Source organism: Astatotilapia calliptera, chromosome 1, assembly GCF_964374335.1.
Source record: "Astatotilapia calliptera chromosome 1, fAstCal68.1, whole genome shotgun sequence".
NCBI classification, from domain to species: domain Eukaryota; kingdom Metazoa; phylum Chordata; class Actinopteri; order Cichliformes; family Cichlidae; genus Astatotilapia; species Astatotilapia calliptera.
In genome coordinates, this window is record NC_137422.1 from 2785143 (window position 1) to 2806475 (window position 21333).

The following is a 21333-nucleotide window of genomic DNA, read 5'->3' on the forward strand; positions in this document are numbered from 1 at the left end:
TGGAGCTCCATTGATGATAATGGGCTTGTAGTCTCTGTGCTGACCCCTTCTGAAGTCCACCACCAGCTCCTTGGTCTTGCCGACGTTCAGCTGGAGGTGGTTGTCCCGGCACAATGATGCCAGATTCTTCACTTCATCCATGTAGGCCGCCTCATCGTTGTTGGAGATTGTGCCCAACACCACTGTGTCATCAGCGAACTTCACAATGGTGTTGGAGCCGTGGGTGGCCACACAGTCTGAAGTGTAGAGGGAGTAGAGCAGTGGTGAGAGGACACACCCCTGTGGCGCTCCCGTGCTGATGGTGATGCTGTCAGAGATGCACCCACCCTCACCACCTGAGTTCTGCCAGTGAGGAAGTCAAACACCTATGCACACAGACAGCTGTTGAGTCCTAGATCCCTCAGCTTTGTGAACAGTCTACCGGGCACTATTGTGTTGAACGCTGAGCTGTAATCAACAAACAGCATTATCACATAGTTACCCTGTTTCTTGTCCATGTGGCTAAGGGTGGTGTTTAGGACGTGGGCGATGGCGTCCTCCGTGGATCTGTTGGGTCGGTAGGCAAACTGGAGTGGATCTGTGATGTTTGGGATGGAGGAGGAGATGATGTTCTTCAACAGCCTCTCGAACACCTTCATAACCACCGAGGTCAGCGCAACTGGCCGGTAGTCATTCAGGCATGAGGGCTTGTTGTTCTGGGGACAGGGATGATGGTAGATCCCTTGAAGCATGTGGGGACCACAGACTTCAGAAACAACTTTTACTTCTTTGCTTCGAGTTTGTGTCGTACTTTAAGGTTTACTATTGCTCAGCTAATGATATATGCAGAAAAACATGAAAAATTGCAGGTAACTGTGGCAATTTTTCATCAACTACAGCATTCACTAGGTTTTTGGTACAGTATTATCTTTACAACCGATTCCATCCAGTGATAGCCAGAAACCTCCACTAATCAGGGAATACAATTTTTTTTCCTAACAATCTGTCAATGTATCATGTCTTTAGTGGACATCTCTTGAGTAATGTGTGCATGACATCACATGAGTAACCTCCGAAGCATTGCAAAAACTCCACTGATGTTGGTTGCACTGGCTGACAGAACATCTGATGTGGTTTGCACATTTAAACACAGGATCCAGAAAGCCATTCCAAAAGGTATATGGTGATGGTGAGGATTTAGTACATGAAGAACCGAAGATAATATCAACTTTAAGTAAATACAGACCATTGGTGTAGCACAACCATACGTTTAGGTGAAGAAATATCCATTTACATTGCATGGTAATCAGATAAGGTTAAACGGAGTCTTCTTAAAGTAGAGGTTCTTTGTTCTCAGTTTGGCAGTAAAGAGTTAAAAGGCCTAACAGGCCAATAGGGTGGAGTTATTTAGACTCCTGGGTGTGTTTAACAAACTGACAAGAAATGTATGCTGATGTATTGAAGTTGGAAAATGGCTTAGAATTTGTGATGTTAAGCTTATATTAACATTGTGTCAATTTCCTACTGCTTATCCAGGTCACAGGGCTTAAGAAATGAGGCTCCCTTTGGTCTGCAGAGAAGCCTTCATAAATTGCCACCTTGCTGTAGTGGAGCTGTTTGTGTGCTAGTGATGTCAGGAGCTGCATTGTTGGGGATAAACTGTCACAAACAAACAAAAAACCCCCCCCCACAACATTCTTAAGTTTTAGCATGCAGTCCATTTAGGCTCTAATACCAGTTTCATGTCATCGCTACAGAAATGTGTTTGATAAGGACACACCCCCATTTTAGTTCAGTGCTCCAATGCAAACGTTATTCCACAAGACTTGTTTCACTTCCAGAACCAGCTGTTCTGATAGGCAGCGATATCTCCCCAGCTTCCACAATGAAGTCATTTGTGAGCCCTTTTACTGAGATGCATGCCAAGAACACAGTCAGGCTTTGCCTCATGTTTTCCACTTGTCTATGAAGACAAAACAAAAGTAGGTTATGATTTTTTTTATTTTTTTTTGGGGGGGGGGGGGGGGGGAACCCACAAACACACTAAGACAAGAGTTAAAGTCTAAGAACCATCTAAAACTTTATTTCGATCTCCAACAAGGTACATTACATGCAGATGCAAAACTGTTTGCTGCCCAACAGGTATGTTTAATCATTCAATAGTTAAAATCTTCCACTGGTGGGAAGAAAAGAAAAAAAAAAGTTAGAGATTAGAAAAACTTTACTTCATAGAAGCAGTTTGTAGATCCTCTGGAAGCTGCACAACAACTTCTCAGCTTTTTCTTGGATATGCAGTTCAAGGTGCATTAGAAAAAAGCCAATACAAATGGCTCAAATTCTCAGATCATAAAAAGAAAAAAGTTGAGTCAGAGTACAGCTGCTGCCATGTTCTTGACAATTGAAGATTTGAGCTGAGGAATGAGGCTGATCTTGAGAAGCTTGCTGCTCGAGTACTTTTTCCTCACAGCCTACAGAGACAGATCCTCAAGGTCAGTCTCTACTCACACATGATATGAGCTGGTGTATTTATTCTCAGCCAACTCACCTGGAACTTCGTTTTCCCTTCATTTACCAGCACAACATTTTTGGCAATGTGCTGCATGATGGGCTTCAGGTGGGCCTCGCCATAGGTAGAGTAGTGCTGCTGTGTGGGAGACTGATGGGAGGTCAATTAACAGCCAGCTTGAAGGAGCAAGATGTTCATAAAAAGTGACTTTAAACTTACCCAGGGTAGGCCGTCCAGCAGCAGCTGGGAGAGGCAGAGGGAAGCAGCAGCGACCTCAGAGGGCCTGTAGTGCACCATATTGTAGTCGAGCAGGGTCAGCTCCATCAGGTACTTGGCCAGCGTGTGTCTCTCCCCATCAGACTGATAAACATGCACGTCAAGGTTTAAGATTCTTACAGTTTCTCTAACACCTTAGCTGCCATTTTTCTTTAATACAGAGTGATACACATGCAAGTTATGAATTGGAGGCAGCCAATTCCTACACTGTTGAAGTCTTCTCCACATTAAATTCATAATGAAACTCACATTTGCCACCTTAGATGCCCGTCTGAGAAAGTGCAGTGGGAGAGGACGCCCCAGCTGAAATTTCAGGCCCTTCAGAATCTGCTGCTCCATCTCGAGAATCTGAGATTTTGTAAAGGCGTTGTCGGTTATGTAGGCAAAGTCGCCAACCTCTGGGGCATACATCTCCTCATACTTGCAGGCCACCAGCATGGCAGTCACACCGACAAGTTGCAGCTTCCTGCGAGACACTGGCTGGACCTGCAGCGTAACCAGAAGAAGCCTTTTAGATCCAGGTCACAAACCCATAGACAAGGCTGTTCAGAAACATCACCTGAAGAAAGCGGTCCAGAATGGCAACTGTGAGGTACAGAGTCTCCTGCAGCAGCTGGAACCTGGAGTGAACCTGGACCAGCCAGTCGATGAGAAGCGCTCGCATACCATCAGTGATTTCGTAGCCCTGCATGTAGTTTGCTCGTACTGTCTGCTGCAACTGAGAAGACAAACTGATGTAAGTCAGAGACGACAGCAGCTGGTGTCAGAAGGCAGGGGAAGAAACTACCTCCAGGTTGTGCAGATACTTGTAGATATCCTTCACATATTCTGAACAGAGCTGTGGCTGGTCTGCATCCTCCTCATCCACGTCCTGCACCGCAAGCAGTGCCTCAGAGAAAGCCAGGCACAACTCAGTCTCCTCCTTCATGGACACATCAGTTGCAGATTCCTCCAAAACCAAAGGAAGAGGCTCTGTAGCTGCATGGACTGGTCGAACATCGGCAGGTTTAGCCACTTGGACACAAGATGGCTTGGCTGACACTTTTGTCTGTCCTGTTCTCTAAGGAAACACGTTTGGAATCATTACAGTTGGGAAATGCAACACGAGTCACTAATAAGACTTTCAGATTGGACAGGAATAAAATTGTTCAACTATTGCGACCTTCCCTTTTGCAAACCACTAAGGGGATTTCAGTCTGCTGCAAGGTTCTTGCTTTGGCTCAGCTAAACCAGTTGACAAGGTTTGTGTTTATTGCAAAAGACAGACAGATGAAGTCTGGGTTGAAAGTCAGCCAGTAAAACTACTTCTAGTCTAGCAGGCATACCAATAAATCAGACCTCTATAAGACTTTATTGCCTGCTTACCAAGTGACTGCAAAGCAGACAAAATGAGTCAGGAACCAAACCAAGATGCTCTTACCTTTGTGACAGTCACTGCTGCGTTAAAGTTGGTAATCTCTCCGAGAGCTGCTCTCCTCGGACCCGCTGCTGCGGCGGCTTTCCCCGGTTTCTGCCGGTTCTCTGCGGTTAGGAGCTGCTAACGCGACAAACATGCACATTAAAAAGGCTTGACCGACTTTTCTACAGCGTGTTTAACATTACTGAAACGATAGCGTTATTATTGCAGCGCTAGCATCAACTAACCAACAGCAGCTAGCAAACAAAAGTCTTTTTACTCACCACAGCACGAACTTCCACAGACATGTTTACCGTGGGCAGCAACGAGGATACAGAGTGACCAAGAACAAGCAAAAGAGCATATAATTCAGACTAACAGAGGACAGTTTCCCAACAAAATCCGTAAACAGTTATTTCTGTAGCTAAACAACACAGCGACGAGCAGCTTTCAAATAGTTGTCCTCTAAATCTGATTGGATGTAGCGATTTCGTTCGGACGCTTGTGATTGGCTAGTGATTTCAGGTGGGAATTAAAGCCATATGAGCTTTTAAAGTGCTCGGTAACCTTATCTCACAGTCATCGCTTCATCTACAGTAATATAGCGCCAGATAGTAGATTTATAGCAAATGCTAAATAATACGTAAGCAAGTCTTATGCCTAAAGGCAACTGTTGTTAAAAACTGTGTATGAAAAGTCCCTGGTTTGGGACCTGACGAAGACACAAACCCCTGTGGGGCAACCCGCTGTAGCAATCCCTTTTACTGCTTTAGATTCCTTTTTTTAAAAATTATATTTTTATTAGTCATTTTGTTTTACATTCAGATAACAAAGAGTGTATTTGGTGGCTTGACAGTGTATACATAATGCAGTATGTTTAACTTATTTACATAAAGTACATCAATACATATTATGAAGTAGAGGGTCGACCTGACATTGTACAATACATGAGAGATACACCAGTTCAGGGCTGGCCTTACATAAATTCAGGGCAGAGGGGGGACACAAAGATAATCCATTCATTCCATATTTTGTAGAATTTGTCTTCGAATTTTTAAGGAAAATGTCAATTTTTCCATTTTAAATATTTCAAAAACCACATTAAAGCAATACTTAGATGTTTGCTTTAGATTCCATTAATTTACCTTCTTACTATACTTTCATTCAATGTGAACATGGAAACACAAACAGCATCCATAGACACTACAAGCTGTCTGTAGGTAACTCTGCATGTCTGATTTGGCAGATATTGCAAAGAATCAGAATACTTTATTAATCCCAGACTATATTATGTGCTCACAGTTGCTCCAAGACAGTAAAAACCTTAAATTAAATAATACAATACTTTACTAATTTGGAAAAAAAAAAGCTCTAATGTATATAATAGCTCAATTATAAATATCTCAGTATATAAGAAAAATTAAATATATAAGGTTGAAATTAAGCTGTACAGGATGTGCAATAGGGCATAACTATTACAGTGTGTACTGTGCATTAGATGGAGGAGTTGTGCAGGGAGATACCTACAGACAGGAATGATCTCCTGTGTCGTTCTGTGGTGCATTTGGGCAACGTAAGTCTCTCACTGAATGTGCTCCTGTGATAGGCCAGCACATCATGGAGCGGGTGGGTGGTCTTGCCCACCTTTGTCCTTGGACAACAGACCTGATAAGCCATGTTATGTGTATGTATGATCTGGCAATGTTCCAAACCGCCTAAACACGTTTATTGTGCACGAGGTGACTGCAGAGGAAAGTCTGTGACAAGCAACCTTTAAAAGTTCTCATTATTTCTGAATTTCCAAGAAAATATGAATGATTTTCAAGATGCCTTCAGACTCCACTGTGTTTTCCATGTGGGCCAGGCCACGTTTGACACAGAAATACATGCATTTTTATTAAATATTAAAGCTGCAACCCAAATTTGTGAACTTCAAATTAGAACCACATTTGAAACCTTACGTGTCATATTTTACGTTCCTTTAAATCAGCAAAATAAGTGACTGATGCAGAAGTATTGAATCACCTTCATGTTTACTTGGGCTGGTATTCTTCTGATCTGTCAACCACTGGCATAATGAAATTATCTCCCTATTAGGAGCTTAAACATGAATCCACAGTCACAGCATGTCACAAAGCTGACCACGTAATCATACAGCACTGCACTCGCTTACTCTTTATTTGAGCATCCCTTAAATCAATTCAAGTCATCTTATAACCACAGATATGGAGAACACGTAGTACAAAAATGCAAACCCCTGAAGGACGGCTGAATAACAAAATGCACTTTGCCATGTGATGTTACTCAAGCCACAAGAACCCATGCAACAGGTTGCAGGGGTTAAATTGTCCCAGTGTGACTTTTAAAAGAAAAACCAGCTGCTCGAGAGTTTGGTGGCATTTTCTATTTTCAATTCCACTTCTTGATCTCACAGCGTTTCATTATGCCACAGCTGGAAATGGCCTGTGAAAATGTCCCTTTGTTGAGATGGCACAAAATAAAGAACCCAGATGTTTTAAGGAATTGCTGAATCGATGGGGTCCGAGGTGTGAGGTTCAGGGTAGTGAAAGGACCAACAGATTCTCTTTGTTCAGTTAGTTATAAAAACAAAAAACCAAAAAAAAAAAAAACCAAAACACATCACTTGTGTTCCCATGTGCTCCAAGCACAGCAGGGTATAATGTACCACTAATTTTCTGCAACCATGAGGCAATTGCTTTTAACTTAAGGGCAGGAGGCATCTAGTTTTCCTCCATATGCTCCTAAATGAGGGTACATCCAATTAAAATAAAAATGTCCACCATACTTTATTAGCTTTTCAAGGTAACTCTTGTATAAGGTGACACAGGTATTGAGAAAGACACAAACCATCTAATGGTTTCTGTTACAAGTCACCTCTACAACTGAAACAATGAATTCAATGGTCGTTTCCCCTGTTAGGGGTGAAAATTTGATCCAGTTCTTAGCAAAGGCAAAAGTCCCTTTGACAAATGCACATTTGCATAAAAATGAACTATATTTGAATGACACAACATAGTTACTTTAACAGACCCGTGAGGTAAAAGGTCAAAAACACAGAGTGATATATCACACACTGCTGATCAGCAGGATAAAGTGTATGAAACAACAAGCTGAACTCAGTTCTACTGCGTATTCATTTGATCTCTTTCTAAGCTGGTGCAGCCCTCCACAACAGTCCTAGTTTCTTAAGTGGCCTCTGAAATTTAAATGTTTTAAATCCTTCCTCCGGGGTATCTTAATGAAGCTGTCCCAAAGATTCATGGTGGAAAAAAAAAAACCCACTTAAAGCTGGTGTTTCCCATTAATCCGCTAGCCACCCATTTAGCATCTTTAATTCATGAAAGCACTAACTGTTAAAAAAGGCTTTAATACTTGAACAAATGGCAGTATCACAGAGTTTCAAGAAAAACATACACTGCTAACAGAGGCTGCACCGCCACATCATCAAAATCCCACTTTATTACCTGTTGCTTTGATTTTACTGTTGTGAAAGACGTCCAACCTCCAACAGAGCAAGAACAAAGTCATGTCGGGTGGTGGTTTTCTCTCATATTGCATGGTTATGGAATGTAAATGTAAGTGTTACGTAAATGGACAAAACACAATCCACACACACGTCGGTTTCCTGAACCAAAGTAGGATGAAGAGGAGACAGAATGAAGCTCTGGCCTTATTATTTATTCTATAGTTCTTCCCTGCGGTGTGGATGGATTGGCTGAACGGCAGAATCAGTTGCCATTTTGGTTCATCTGTAGATACTCGTTGTGTAACTTTTCTTGGGTCTCGTAGAGCTTGCGGAGCTTCTTGGCTTGACCTTTGCTGAGCTCCTTCCCTTCAACGTCATGAGTGGGGAAACCCTGTTAACGGCGACAAAACCAAACACACCTTTAAAGCTTTTCAGGTTGACACGGTTTGTGAGCTGTCGTTTCCATGGTAACTTTTAAATTACCTTTCTGAATTTTCCTCAAGTTCTGACGCACACACAGTTACACTGGATGCGGATGTCATTTCAAATAAGGACATTCATGTCTGTACAAGCAAATCCCCGTGAGCTAGGTCTTTCCTACTCTTGGATCCGCATCACGTCATTGACCTCAGGCACACGTCTAGCTGTGAGCACCAAATCCCCACTTTTATTGCTGTAACTTCATGATTTCGTGGCGTGGGGTCGTTGGCCCCGTGACCACCTCACGACCTGGAGTACCGGGTGCTAATCTTTGTCTTTGCTTTCCTAGATATCCCAGGTTTTAAGCCCTCAGCAACAGATTCCTGAGGTCATCAGGGCCCACGAGCCTCACCACCAACATGGCACCAGCTTAACAGGTTCTTCTCATGAAAAATTAAGCATGGGAGGTAAAATAAGGACTTACCGTTTCATCGAATTTTGAGTATTTGTCTGTTTCACTGCGAAACATTTCGCTTGCAGGGATCTTCATCTTGGCCAGTTTCGCCATCTGCAACAGTAACAGAAACATGAAGATTTCCCTGATGACACAAACGCAGAAGGTCACTGTCTATATAAACCATCAGACTGACCTCTTGCTCCTGTTTCTTCTTAGCAGCCTCTAGCTTCTTCATTTTCTTCTCTTCTTCCATCTGTGAAAGATGGAATTTTATTGTGTGAAATGTTTTAAAACACATGTTTGCATTTTTAAAAAACAATTTTACATAAAAAATGAAGGCTTGCAGTGGACTTCTGTTAAAATTGTAAATCAGCTAAGAACTTCTTTTGTCTGAACAAACTAGCTGTTAGATGTTGAAATGCCCGTCCTTATATCCTTGGAAACTCAGCGTCCTTCAGTTTTGGGAGGGGGCACTTCTTTTTCTGGCTTATCGTTTACTTTAAATTGGGATAAATTATCTCCTGTCAATCTTAGGACCTAAACTGCTCCAGACATGCACTCGATGTGTGATGATGTCTTCTCTTACCCTCTTCTTCTCCTCTCTCTCCTTCAGTAATGTCTCCTTGTCCACTAGCTTCACCACAGTGGGCAGGCCTGCAACACAACCACTTTATTTTCCAACACTCTTCACTTTGTAAGAACGAAACAAGGTCAGAACTTTTTTACATTCTTACGAAGAGAGTAAAGGCTCGGATTTATTGAGCAGGGCATCTTACTGCGCTGCAGTCATAAAGATGTGATGAATGGAGCGGATAATGATTTCGTGACACAGACGTAGCCAGTTTATTCCAGTAATAACTAACCCAGTCCACAGACGGCTGCGCAAAGGAGGCAGACCTGATGAGGAAGATCAAAACCTGAGCCGATTCTTTATCTCTATAACTTCAAACACAGACATCTTACCTTCGTGATCTTCCAGACGTACTCCAAGCTCTGGCAACATGTCGTCACGGACAACATCGCAGAGCTGCAGCAGCTCTGTCACTGAATAAGTAAGAAAAGAAAAAAAAGAAGAAGAATTTCATGTTTCAGTTCTCTCTGATTCAACATGGAGGTGATGTTTTGAGTTATAAAGTAAACAGTTTTGTTTAAAGCGCATGTTCTTACCTTTCTGCTCTCGAGCAATTTTGCGGACGCGCTCTCTAAAATCTGACAGCACTGTGAGGTATGGCATCACTGCGCTCTCCAGCTGTGGACAATTAAGGGGAATTTTTCATATGCAGTACATTTCTCATAATAATAATGCCACAAGAGACACAATTCAATCACAAAAAGTGAAAACCAGTTCACTTACATCAACACTCTGACTCTGTCCACCCATGGGAAAACCTATGGGGTCCGATCCTTCAACTGCACCAAATATCTAGACAACAACAAAAGTTTCATTTGAAGGGTTTGTTAGGCATCTCCACACTGATTTTGCCCAGTAATGGAGTTGTTTCTTAACTTGGAGAAGTAACAAAGTGTATCACATCCACTTTCATGTGTGTGAATGGATGAATGAGGCATGTTGTATAAATGAGATAAGAACAAACAGCATGATTTCTCCTCCATACAGAATCAAGGTGTTCTGTAAAATTCATTATTCTGAGAGCTGTGAAACGATAAACGCAGCAGCAGAAACGTGCTCACCTTCAGCATGTTGGTGAGGTACGCAGCAATACTTTCCATCAGCATGCGGTTGGGCCTGAGTTTGACGCTCTTCTTGCTGGCAATGTAACCGTTGCTTTGGCTGACCAGCGTTCTCATCTCCTCCATGGCAGTGCGGGTGTCCACGTTGTCACACAGAGCCTCGTGGACGGCAGACTTCCTGTCACAGAAACTACACAACACAAGTCACTTTTTAGTTTTAAGTATGAATGTGTTGTGTTTGCACGCACACAACTCTGAAAGTGCAAATTTTGATGAAGAACAACAAACTGGTCTTCTAATCTACCGAGTCGCTCTCTCACCTGTTGTTGAGCTCCACCTCTGCTGTCTCCCACTTCTCAAACTGACCAGTGATGTCAGTAGGCGCACGCAGGATGTCTTTCACATTCAGGAAGAACTCCTTTCAAATAGAATAGAACAGAATTCAACTTTGTTGTCATTGCACATGCACAGGGCAACGAAATGCAGTTTGCATCCATCCAGAAGTGCTTTAGTGATATAGATATATCACAATATATATTAGCAATAATATAGATATGTGAGTATATTACAGAAATGGGTCTATTATGGTATGTTATAATGTACACAGTATGAAGTATGTTATGAATATTCTATAGCTATAAGTATGTACAGGCTGTAGTGAGTACAAGCTACAAATAACAAACAAAACAAAAACAGATCAACACAAAACAGACAAATCTTCCAACACTGTCTTTGTTCTTGCTTTCACCTACATTCATAAACTTCTCGTACTGGACGGCTGACTCCATCGTGTTAGAAGAATAGTCCAGAGTGTCCTTCCAGGAATGCATCAAGAAAGCCAGACGGAGCTGACGTGCTGCGTGGAGACAAACAGTGAGACCGTTAAATAGTTCTACTCTAACTGAAGAACTTAGTGTTCATTATGGATAACGTGTTTCTCTTCAGATATAAAATAAGTAACAACTGCTGTTGGGGTGAGAGAGGGAACCATTGCATTCAATAATAATTAAATGCAAAGTGGTGTATAAACAGATAATAAGTGAAAAAGTATGTCTGAAGAAGAAACGCATCATGGGAACCCCCAGCAGCATTCAGTTTGCTGTTAAAATGATGATTTTGGCTTTGAGCTGTGACAGTTTGTGCAGCCTCATAGCTGGAAAAACTCCCTGACAGTTTATTAATGGTGATGTATGCTCAAGTGATGCAGTCTACAAAGCAGGAACACATGTATCACCTGTGTTCTTCGCCAAGGCGTCCTTGATCGTGATGAAATTCTTCAGAGACTTTGACATCTTGCAGCCTGAGATTGTCAGGTGCCCGGTGTGCAGAAAGTACTGGACCCAGTAATCGTTCTCAAAGAACGCCTGTAAGCAGCACAAGCAACTGTGGTCATAACAGGTTTTACCCTTCATCACTGGAAACGGCTTTAAACACATTCAGGATGTTTCAAAGTGTGTGTTACGTCAGGCATTTACATAGTAAACAGGAACACATTTTCTGCAACAGTTACCTCTGACTGAGCCAGCTCGTTGTCATGATGAGGGAATCGCAGATCAAACCCTCCCCCGTGGATGTCCATCGACTCGCCCAAGATAGAGCCAGCCATGGCTGAACATTCAATGTGCCACCCGGGTCTTCCCTGTCACAACATTCAAAGAAAACACCGATGACTTCCTTTCTCATAAGTACAAATTCTCGTTCCATTTCACAGAGCCTCAAATGACACTTTCACGTTTATATAAAAGAAAAGCTTTAAATGCAAAGGATGATCACACGGTCTTTAAAGTCTCTGAAAATGAAGGCTCACCTTCCCCCATGGAGAGCCCCATGATGGTTCTCCAGGCTTGGAGGCTTTCCACAATGCAAAGTCATTCGGTGACTTTTTCTCACTTAGTCTCTCTGCAGAAATGCTCAGATCTCCTACAGAGCCAGGAAAACAACGACAACAGGTTAAAAACTGAACATTGTACTTATTCTCTACTCAAATATTGGTAGGAGGGAAATCTTGGTGAATCTCTTCTGCTCTCACTGAGTCAAGCACTGAAAATCCCCGACCTGTTGTCTGTTGTCGGGCATGTCTGCACCTGTTGTGTGGTGCTTGTTTTATAAGTGTACCTTCTCCCTCTTGTAAAGCTTTCTGATCGCCGACCGCCTCCGGCACCAGTTTAGCGTACGAGTGCTGCGGACTGGAATCAAACTTCAAGGTGTCAAAGTATACTGAACCGTTTGACTCGTACCTGCAGACACCAGAGAAACAAGTAACTATAGCGACAGCGATGCAAGCAGTTCGTTCGGTACGACACAAATCGTGAACAGCGGCAGCATCTTCCTCACCCATAACCATTTGAAACTATTTTCCTCACAAACTCCACGATCTCAGGCACGTATTCACTGACTCGAGTAAGGACATCAGGGGGAAGAACCTGTGTGCCAAAATGACAACTTAAATCCAGTTACAGCAGGAAAATGCTGATTTCAAAGCACATTTTAACAATGATATTTTAGACATAGTGTCCTTCCAGTAACAGAAGTTTGGACAGAGCAGTTTCAGCCATTGTTATCTCAGAAACGGTAACGTTCAACAACACAAGTAAAACTGAACAATTCATAGAAAAAGTTTCTTTACACATGTTGGATTTTTACAGGGGGCGTTTATTTAATTCCTTTAAGAGATTTTCTCAGAAAATCAAAAGATCATTTGGCTTTTTTATACTTACATTGAGTGCTTTCATATCTTTGTGATAGTCTTCTTCCCAGTATTTAGGGAGAAGGGAGAAGATGGAATTCTCTGTGACGTGACTTCCGAATTGTTTGTCCAACCAGTCTGCCAGCAAGTCCTTGGAATTCTCCAACAACACCTTGGGGAAGAAAAGACAATTCAATTGGACTTGTTGAGCTCATTTCCAGCTCCACACTTTTATTCGTGGTCACTATTAACAGAGTAGTTTTGCAGGATTCTAGTGATAAAACGATCCTTATTAGTTCTTGGTGCAGACCTGGTAAAACTGGGTGGAGTTCCTAGTTGGAACTCAGATCAGTCACACTAACCCTGAGTTACTAATCCCAAATGGTGGCAGTGAATACAAGCAGTAATAAAGCTAATCTGTCCTCCCACTGTTGTAAATGTAGAGCACTGACCATCTATCCATGAATCTGCTGCAGTTATTTTGGAAGCACAAAAAGCAAACAAAATAAAAACAAAAAAAGCATTTTCTGTATTTCTAGTCATATTTCTCTGAAGTTGCCACCACATCAGAACAGACTCACGTGTGCCAGAGGTCGTATGACTTCATCTGCGGCTTTGCTCTCCATTGCTGCTTGCAGCGGTTGCAGACTGGCTGTAACTGCACTGTCCAGCCTTTCCAGCATCTGCTTCTTGTCCGGGTCTGTGGTGGAAGCCAGCTGGGCCTGAAACGGCTGGAATTGGCAGAATAACACACAGAAATCCACAGAAATTAAAAAAACTTTCAGCTTGTCTCTGTTTTTAGATAGAGCTGAAGCTTGGACTTCTACTAGCTACAGTACAGGGTGTACTGATGCTTGTGTCTATAGAGTCTAGTGTTTGTGCATGCTGTGGTTAACCAGCTGCTACTTCACAAACACTGATACAACCCATAGGGAGACCAACAGAGCCTGCTGATGGAGCAGAGTTGTTGTAGGAGGAGGTTTGCAACTAGATCTTCTGATATTATAAACTCAGTGACATAAATGTTTAACATTAACGCAGTATTTATCTGTTTTACTAAGTACTGCACAGTTCTGTTTTGTGTTATTTGAATTATCTGCCTCGCTAAATAATGACCAATAATCTCCAGAGAGATACATGCTGTGCGATCAATGAAAACAAAGAGAGAAGATTTACACCATCACTGTCAGATCAATAAGTACTTCACACAGGTGCAGTGCATCCAGGGCTTAAACCTGTCTCACCGTTCTGGCGCTGAGCACATCCTGCAGTATTTGAGCCGCTTGTGGCTGTTTCTCTTTGTACTGGTCCAGAAGGTAATTCTGCCGGGCTCTTTTAATGATCTGAAAGAAGAATATCCCAATAATAAACCAAAACAGCAGAGTTTGCTTATGCCAAAAGTTCAAAAGCATTCTGCATGTATTGCAACATCAGCTCCATAGTAGGACAGTCTGGGTGCTAAACTGGCCTGTCCTGTAGTCCTGACGCCCGTTTAGCCCATTACAAAACAACAAATACAAATCAGCTCCTAATTTTCTGAGCAGCTGAAAACCTGCATGTGTACATTTATGTTTTCCCCCTGTCTAATTAGGTCATCACAAGACCCTGAATTCCTGCCATAACTTCTCAGAGACATGTCAGCTTACAAGCTGAACCTGTTTTTACCTGCCTATAAACACACAGACAGATGTGTGAACATGTGAATGTTAACAAGGACCTTGCACTTATTTCAACAGGGCTGCATTAATCATTACAGACACAGATGAGCTTGGACAACCCATCTCCCACATTTCATGCAAAAACCTTTATTAAAAAAATTAAAAACATCTAAAACACATCAAAGCAGACTTACTTTGTCATCTATGTCTGTAATGTTCATGCAGTAGATCACATCATACTTGAAGTAGTCCCTCAGTATCCTTCGCAGAATATCAAAGGATATGTAGGATCTGCATAAAGCAAATTATTCATTAAAATGTTGTTGTAATAGAAAAAAATATAACAGTCTCGCTATATGAAGGATCATTTGCAACCCAGAATTTCAGTGCTTAAATTCCTCTGATCTTGCTTACCTGGCATGTCCCATGTGGGAGGCATCGTACACTGTAGGACCACAGCAGTACCATGTTACTTTATTCCCTTTCTGAGGAACAAACAGCTCCTGAAACATGGAGGTTATGAACTTAAATGAGGATAACAAATACTTTAAAATAAAAAAATCTGATAAAAATGTATCTTACTGGTGGCAGCGGTATTTTTAAATGCAGTGTAATAGAAACGAGAGCCACAGCGAGAGATTAGGTTGCATAGATGGTTTTATTTCTACGTTTGTTTTTTCAGTCGAGACTTCTTCCTGATCCAGAACAGTCTGGTTGTGCCAGACTAACGCTCATCTAAGAAATACGGGCATGTTTATCAGCGCCACAAAGAGCCTTAAGCTAAAGACCATCTCGCTACACTTAAAATCATCTGGAAACCAGTTGTGTGTGCATGTGGCAAAATGCAAGCAGACTATAAAAATATGCATTAAATCTACAAATGTGAAGTGAAAGTGCTGCATTCTATACCAAGAATGAGAGCACATCTGTCACAAGATACATCAGTCAAAAGAAATGTGACTATAACTTCTTTAAACCATACCTGGATTGCATACTTTGGAAAACAGTGAGGCTTTAAATCCTGTCACTATTAAAAACTTGAATGAAATAATCTAAATATATATGCATTCTTTCTTTTTATAAGTTGTACAGTAACGATCACAGACTCTTTAGAATTGTGTTTGCTTCAGTGGTTTAGCCCTGCGTCAGGCTGCCCACCTGTCCAATGGATGACGTGCACGGTCATACTTTTATTCCCATGTCTGCTCCTACATACGTTTCTATTGCAGCTCCAATTGTTAGTCACAAATGTGGGCGAAACGCTCACAGTTACATGGCAGAAACCGAGAGCTACAGATGCTTCGTGTAATAAACGAAGCGCCAAAGCACAAAATTTGCATCGATTATTTTTTAAGTTATTCGAGTTACTCGGTGAATTGTTGCAGCCCCTTATTAATCCCTTGTAACTTTAACAGGCCTCATAATCTTAATTTGCCTGCAAATCATAGCTTATCGTTTCAATTTCACATCACTGCATGAGTATAAATAAAACTGACTCTGTCCAGCCTGTGGCTATATATACATTGAGGGATGCGGTATCTAATGTAGCGACTTCACGAGGACCTCATTTCCCAGCAACACCAGCACTGATGTGCGCTTTACATTCGTCTCTACCTTTGCTCTTGTCAGGCTGTTGTAGAGTCGCAGCTGAGGAACATCTGTTCCTGCTGGTGGAGACCAAGGAGGCTGGACACGCTTTCCTTTGACTAAAAAAAGAAAGGAACGAGGGACAATTTCAGTTTTCACATCATAAGAAAAGGGGTTCTACCTCTGTCGAAGCTATTCATATGGATGCTTTGGTGACATCATGTTCCATTAGGGCTAATTAATAAGACTAATCAATAAAGGCTACCAATAAGACAGTGACTCAGAGCTCACGTCAGATAACATGAGACAGTGAAAGAGCAAAGAACTGATGCCCAGTGCTGTGATAATGGTTCAAAAACTGTGACACATGTAAATGGATTTATTTTTGCTTGAAATAGTTAAAGTAAAGCAATGACAGAAATCTGTTATAGGTTCTAGTGCAGTGCTGAGGAGTGTGATATTTCAACAGTAGTTAACAATAAATATAAATATTCTCATCATCCCATTCTTATCAAAGACACACAATAAAGTTTCCTCTTCATCAGTGTCAACAAAAGAAAATATTTCCTCTTTAGTCTGAACTTCTGTCACTGTGTCTACCTACTGAGCTTCAATTTCCAGTCAAATATTTGCTCAAAGGCAGAGTTCAACATCCACACAGCGCATCAGAAAAAGAGTTGATGCAGTCTGCACAAAGGGAAAGCACAAGTACTGTTCACAAGCAGTGCAACCCTGCTAGAATATGGAATCTAAAAATAGTTAGATACCCCATATGATTAGTTAAAAAACAACTTCAAGTGGACACATTGTGCTTAAGATTGCTAATGGTCAACACGTTTATTTAACATGGCCAGAGTCACTGGTCATAGCTGGCGAACATATCCTTGATAACCCCGACCAAAAGAAGCAGGTAAGCCCAAGAACTCCCCAGGAAACTCCACTGAGGACACAGAGTGAGGGAGGCTGCTGTCCCCAGAAGTCTACAGAACCAGAAGTCTTTTAACAACCACATGGTAAAAATAAATTTTTTAAAAATATACAGTTTTGAAGCATTTCTGGTTTTGCTTCACCTTTCAGACCCCAAACTTACATCTATCGTGTCTACTGTGTCCTTGTAAAGAAGAATGGAATTTTCCAGTAACACAGCAGAGTTAAATGGAAAGTGAAGGTGAAAGAAATGAAGGAAATCTAGACATCCGAGACTGGCACAGCATCAGATGAGCAAAACAACACACTGGAGTCCCCGGATAAAAATACAGCGATGAAAGTGAGCGTAATAGGTCAAATTTACTATTTACTGGCTTTTTTAATAAGAGTTTCACTCCCACTCACATCAGCCACGTAACCAAGTACGCTCTTACACATCGTTTAGATTAATAAATAAACATTTCTGTGTTCTATCATCAGTTACTCTTTCTTTTCATGATGTTTTACATTTTTTGTAAAGTTGTCCTTATTAATATTAAGCTATTTAGCCAGGTATGGGAACAAAGAGTATTTGCCTGTGGGGTTCTTCACCAGCTGTTGCTGCCGTGTTTACACAGCGATAACGCGAGTCTCCTCAGCGCTTAGCTGCAGGTACCACACACATCAAGTTGCTATGACTGACATCAAAAGTGCAAGCTAAAACAGAGTTCATTCCAGTGCCTGCAAAGGAAGCCTTAGTTCATGCTGAGAGTCAGTTTGTTTAAGAGGGCACGTCACAGCCTCAGAGTGCCTCCACATCCACGGCCAGCAGGCGCAGGACCACATCTAGCCTGTTCATGCCTTCAGCTTTCTACTCACTGCTGCTTTCTGGGTTGAGGTCCTGTTGCAGGGCTGCTATGTGTCTGTACCAGCGCAGAGCGTGGACATGTTGTGGATCTGGGGGTCTGTGGAGGAGCTTAAAGGTTTTCTGGTCGACCTGGGTGGGGCTGAACCCAGCCAGGTAGCTGCGTGAGGTTAGGTAGTCATTCAGGGCCACTGTCAGTGCAGCCTCCTCACTTATCTGTAGCAAGAAGCCATACTCAAAGGCTGCAGAAACAAGAGGGCAAATGTTCGCAAAGAATTACCACCTTACTCCACTGGACAGTGGAATAACCAATGAGACTAATGACTTTGGTCAGAGCCAAGAATTACTCGATCAGTTGGAAAGTCAGCACACGTCCAAAGTAAACTGCACTTATGAGTGAGTTAAATGAAACTACTCGCTACCCAAACATAGCCTAGCAGAACTAATGCTGAATAACACTGGCCTTTAGCCACTCACAGAGAACCTTATATATGTATAAGAAAACAAAAGAGGTGCAAGCACTGAGTGGAAACAGGAGAAAGCAAAAGATGGAGAAAAAAATGTAATTAAGGGTGCAGGTTACATGTCTTATAGAAGCAACCCGTGATTTTCATACTGTGTTACTATTTGAGCTGTAATTCTAACTGCAGGTCAACAAGTATTTGGACAGGAACACATTTTATATCAATCAAGGGGCTGAAAATAAATACAGCAAATATTGGTAAAACTGTTAATGTTACCAATGTTTTAAAGGGTCAGGTTTCACTGATTTAAAGGTAAATTAGGAACGTACTAATAAGCAATTTCTTAGTTATTTTAGGTTCATTTCATTCTTAACTTGAAGCTGAAAGTCTGCACTTTAATCACACCTCGACTGTTTTATTTCATTGTTGTGCTGTATAAAATTTAAATTACTGACCTGAGAGTAAAAATCACAGTAAGCACTTGAAAACGTTAACAGTGTTTCTCATAACAGGCTAAGTTATACTACTACTACTACTAGTAGTAGTAATAATAATAACAATAATTTCAATGCTTTCCATAAACCTTTGTAAAAATATCAAACAAAAAGGCGATACTGTCGGATGCTAATAATTTTCTTAAAGATGACACGAAAGAAGATGGAACTTAAACCCGAACATAGACTTAAACAAACCACAGTTCAACAAAAACACCCCACACATCACACAGGAATAGGTTCACTAAAACACTATAAACAAATAAAAGAGAATAAACTGTAGTTACTTCATAACATCCTGTTTGACTGGACAAATGAGCCGAAGACCTTTTTTAAACGCAGACAAATTGCTAAATAGTATTTGCTGCCCTGTGTTTATGCCGAGGTATTAAGTATTAGTTTAAGCTGTATTTTTTATATGAAATTCGGCTTGTCACTCATTGACAGTGTTTCCTTTAGCTAAGCGGCTCAACTGCAGACTTTGGGACACAGCTCTACATATTAGCTAGCCTGAGCGTTAGCATATTCGCTGTGACACTTCATCAAAATGCGTTAGGTTGTGCTGTCATAGCTTTATGCGGTTTTTCAACTAACGAACCCATAAAGCAAACACCATATATTATTTACTGTACCCGGATCACCCGAAGCCGACATTGTCACAGTAATCAAAGGCTGGATGCTGATGCAACAATAACGTGCCCGGAAGAAGAACCCGTATAAACGACGGTAGGAATAGGAACCAAAGTGTTTGAACCTGAGAGCTGGCGGACATGAATGATGGTACACTCAATGTTTTTTGTTTTTGTTCTGTGTGTGTGTGTGTGTGTGTGTGTGTGTGTGTGTGTGTGTGTGTGTGTGTGTGTGTGTGTGTGTGTTTGTTTAAGACACTGGAATGCAATGCAATAAAATAAAATACTATATACAATAGAATAAAATAGAAATACAAATGCTATATACAACTGAGTAAGAAAATACAAAAGTACAACTTCGTCAGAAGAAGAATTGTACAAGAATTGCACATATAGCAGTCTTATTGCACATGTGAGGGTTTGATCAGCTGCAAAAGTCTTTGTTGTGGAGTCTGACAGCAGTGGGGAGGAAAGACCTGCGAAATCTCTCCGTCCCACACCGTGGGTGCCGCAGTCTCCCACTGAAGGAGCTGCTCAGTGCTGTCAGAGTCTCTTGCATGGGGTGGGAGATGTTGTCCAACAGGGATGACAGCTTAGCCGCCATTCCCCTGTCACTCACCACCTCCACTGGGTCCAGAGGGCATCCTAGAACAGAGCAGCATCCTAGAACTTTTAAGGAAAAGTTGATGATCAATCAAGCTTAAGTTATATGGGCACGAGCTGGAAAAATTTTTTAAAAATGATTTCTTGGAATGTGGTTTTAAATCTCAGTGGAAAAGTACCGATATTCTATAGTTAAACAGAATCTGAAAAAAAGAAAGAAAATAAAAAATATATATCTAGTTTTTGTTGCCTACATTGTAGAGGGTGACGTTGCCTTTAAACAGGGTACAGTCAGGGGTTAAAGTGGGATTCAGCAGGTGGAGGAACCCTAAAATTGGCTGTAATGGCTCAATGTGGGGAAAAGTATAATAACACAATAACTTCTATTGAGAGCTCCAGTATATTTTCTTAGGCTGTGATCAAATGACCTGCTGCTCTTTGTGGATTTACACAAATTAATTCAACAAGGTGTTAGCAGGTGTTTCATGAGTTGTCCTGGCTGATTTCCATCCTCTACACTGACAGTATCTTGTTTATGCAGTCTTTTTTCTAAATGGTATAAAGTTTTATGAAGGTGGAATTCAGTCAGTGGATCATCAGCTAAAATTCATTTGAATCTCTGCTACACTTGATCCAGGGCGGTCCTGGCCTGTTTGGCGCCCTGGGCGAACACTCCCTTTACCCCTAATCCTAAAGTGTATTTTTATTTTCTTACTTTTCTTATATTTATTGTTTGTTTACTTGCACTGCTGTAACTGGAGCCTCGTCATCTTGTCTCTCTATATACTGGACTGTATGTAGCGGAGATAACAATAAAGTTTATTTTGACTTCAGCAGTGAGCAGGCGCACCGAGGACTCTCGCGCTCACTTTTCGTGTATAGAATTTCGAAAAAAACATCGGTGCAAATAATAAGTCTGTATCATGATGTCTGGTGTTTTCGTGTTTGTTGGTTTGTTTTTATTTTGTTTTATTTTGCGAGTTGGTTATTAGATGCTGCTCCCCGCCGCCCCGCCCTCTCCTCTCTGCGCCGCAAGCAGCAGGCGCACCTCGCAAACGGTGGGCGCCCTTACTCCCAGCAAATGGGCGATAGAAAACCGCTCGGTGCCTGTACCATTCCCAATATGCGCCGGCTGACGTCGGGGCAGCATGAGTACCAGCAATTTTTTTTTTTTTTTTGCTGATGCCCGTGATGCCGCCCCGGTACCTGCCACTTAAAAAAATCTCAC

General features: G+C 41.6%; 2 protein-coding genes across 4 annotated transcripts; both read right to left on the reverse strand.

Moving 5' to 3' along the window:
* Nucleotides 1-2034: 2034 nt before the first annotated feature.
* Nucleotides 2035-4634, reverse strand: ccnb2 (cyclin B2). Of its 2 annotated transcripts, none has more exons than XM_026191060.2 (8): nt 4442-4634; nt 4182-4295; nt 3549-3821; nt 3321-3479; nt 3011-3247; nt 2705-2845; nt 2525-2635; nt 2035-2447 (listed from the first exon to the last, which is right to left on the reverse strand). In XM_026191060.2, exons 1-8 carry the CDS (start codon nt 4463-4465, stop codon nt 2346-2348), a joined length of 1161 nt encoding a protein of 386 aa, XP_026046845.1. In that variant the 5' UTR covers nt 4466-4634; the 3' UTR covers nt 2035-2345. The 2 variants fall into 2 exon arrangements, with proteins under 2 accessions (XP_026046845.1, XP_026046766.1); XM_026190981.2 differs by having other exon boundaries at nt 4182-4298.
* A 1672-nt stretch (nt 4635-6306) lies between these two features.
* cars1 (cysteinyl-tRNA synthetase 1) lies at nt 6307-19626 on the reverse strand. Of its 2 annotated transcripts, XM_026191180.2 has the most exons (23): nt 19506-19625; nt 17930-18157; nt 16172-16263; nt 14972-15060; nt 14752-14848; nt 14144-14242; nt 13481-13630; nt 12931-13071; nt 12548-12636; nt 12329-12450; nt 12021-12133; nt 11724-11852; nt 11448-11577; nt 10966-11069; nt 10534-10631; nt 10214-10403; nt 9876-9944; nt 9689-9770; nt 9485-9565; nt 9108-9175; nt 8715-8774; nt 8549-8632; nt 6307-8035 (listed from the first exon to the last, which is right to left on the reverse strand). In XM_026191180.2, exons 1-23 carry the CDS (start codon nt 19525-19527, stop codon nt 7907-7909), a joined length of 2466 nt encoding a protein of 821 aa, XP_026046965.2. In that variant the 5' UTR covers nt 19528-19625; the 3' UTR covers nt 6307-7906. The 2 variants fall into 2 exon arrangements, with proteins under 2 accessions (XP_026046965.2, XP_026047024.1); XM_026191239.2 differs by lacking the exon at nt 17930-18157 and having other exon boundaries at nt 19506-19626.
* Nucleotides 19627-21333: the final 1707 nt, after the last annotated feature.

Bases quoted from the DNA above. Each gene is read 5' to 3' on its own strand.
- cars1 (XM_026191180.2), bottom strand. From the start codon at position 19,527: ATGTCGGCTTCGGGTGATCCGG. The intron at 9,771-9,875 runs GTAAGTGAACTG...AATTGTCCACAG, and splicing joins GACAGAGTCAGAGTGTTGAT to CTGGAGAGCGCAGTGATGCC. The intron at 9,176-9,484 runs GTAAGATGTCTG...GTTGTGTTGCAG, and splicing joins ACGTCTGGAAGATCACGAAG to GCCTGCCCACTGTGGTGAAG.
- ccnb2 (XM_026190981.2), bottom strand. From the start codon at position 4,465: ATGTCTGTGGAAGTTCGTGCTGTG. The intron at 4,299-4,441 runs GTGAGTAAAAAG...TTGTCGCGTTAG, and splicing joins CTGTGGAAGTTCGTGCTGTG to CAGCTCCTAACCGCAGAGAA. The intron at 3,480-3,548 runs GTAGTTTCTTCC...TTGTCTTCTCAG, and splicing joins AGTATCTGCACAACCTGGAG to TTGCAGCAGACAGTACGAGC.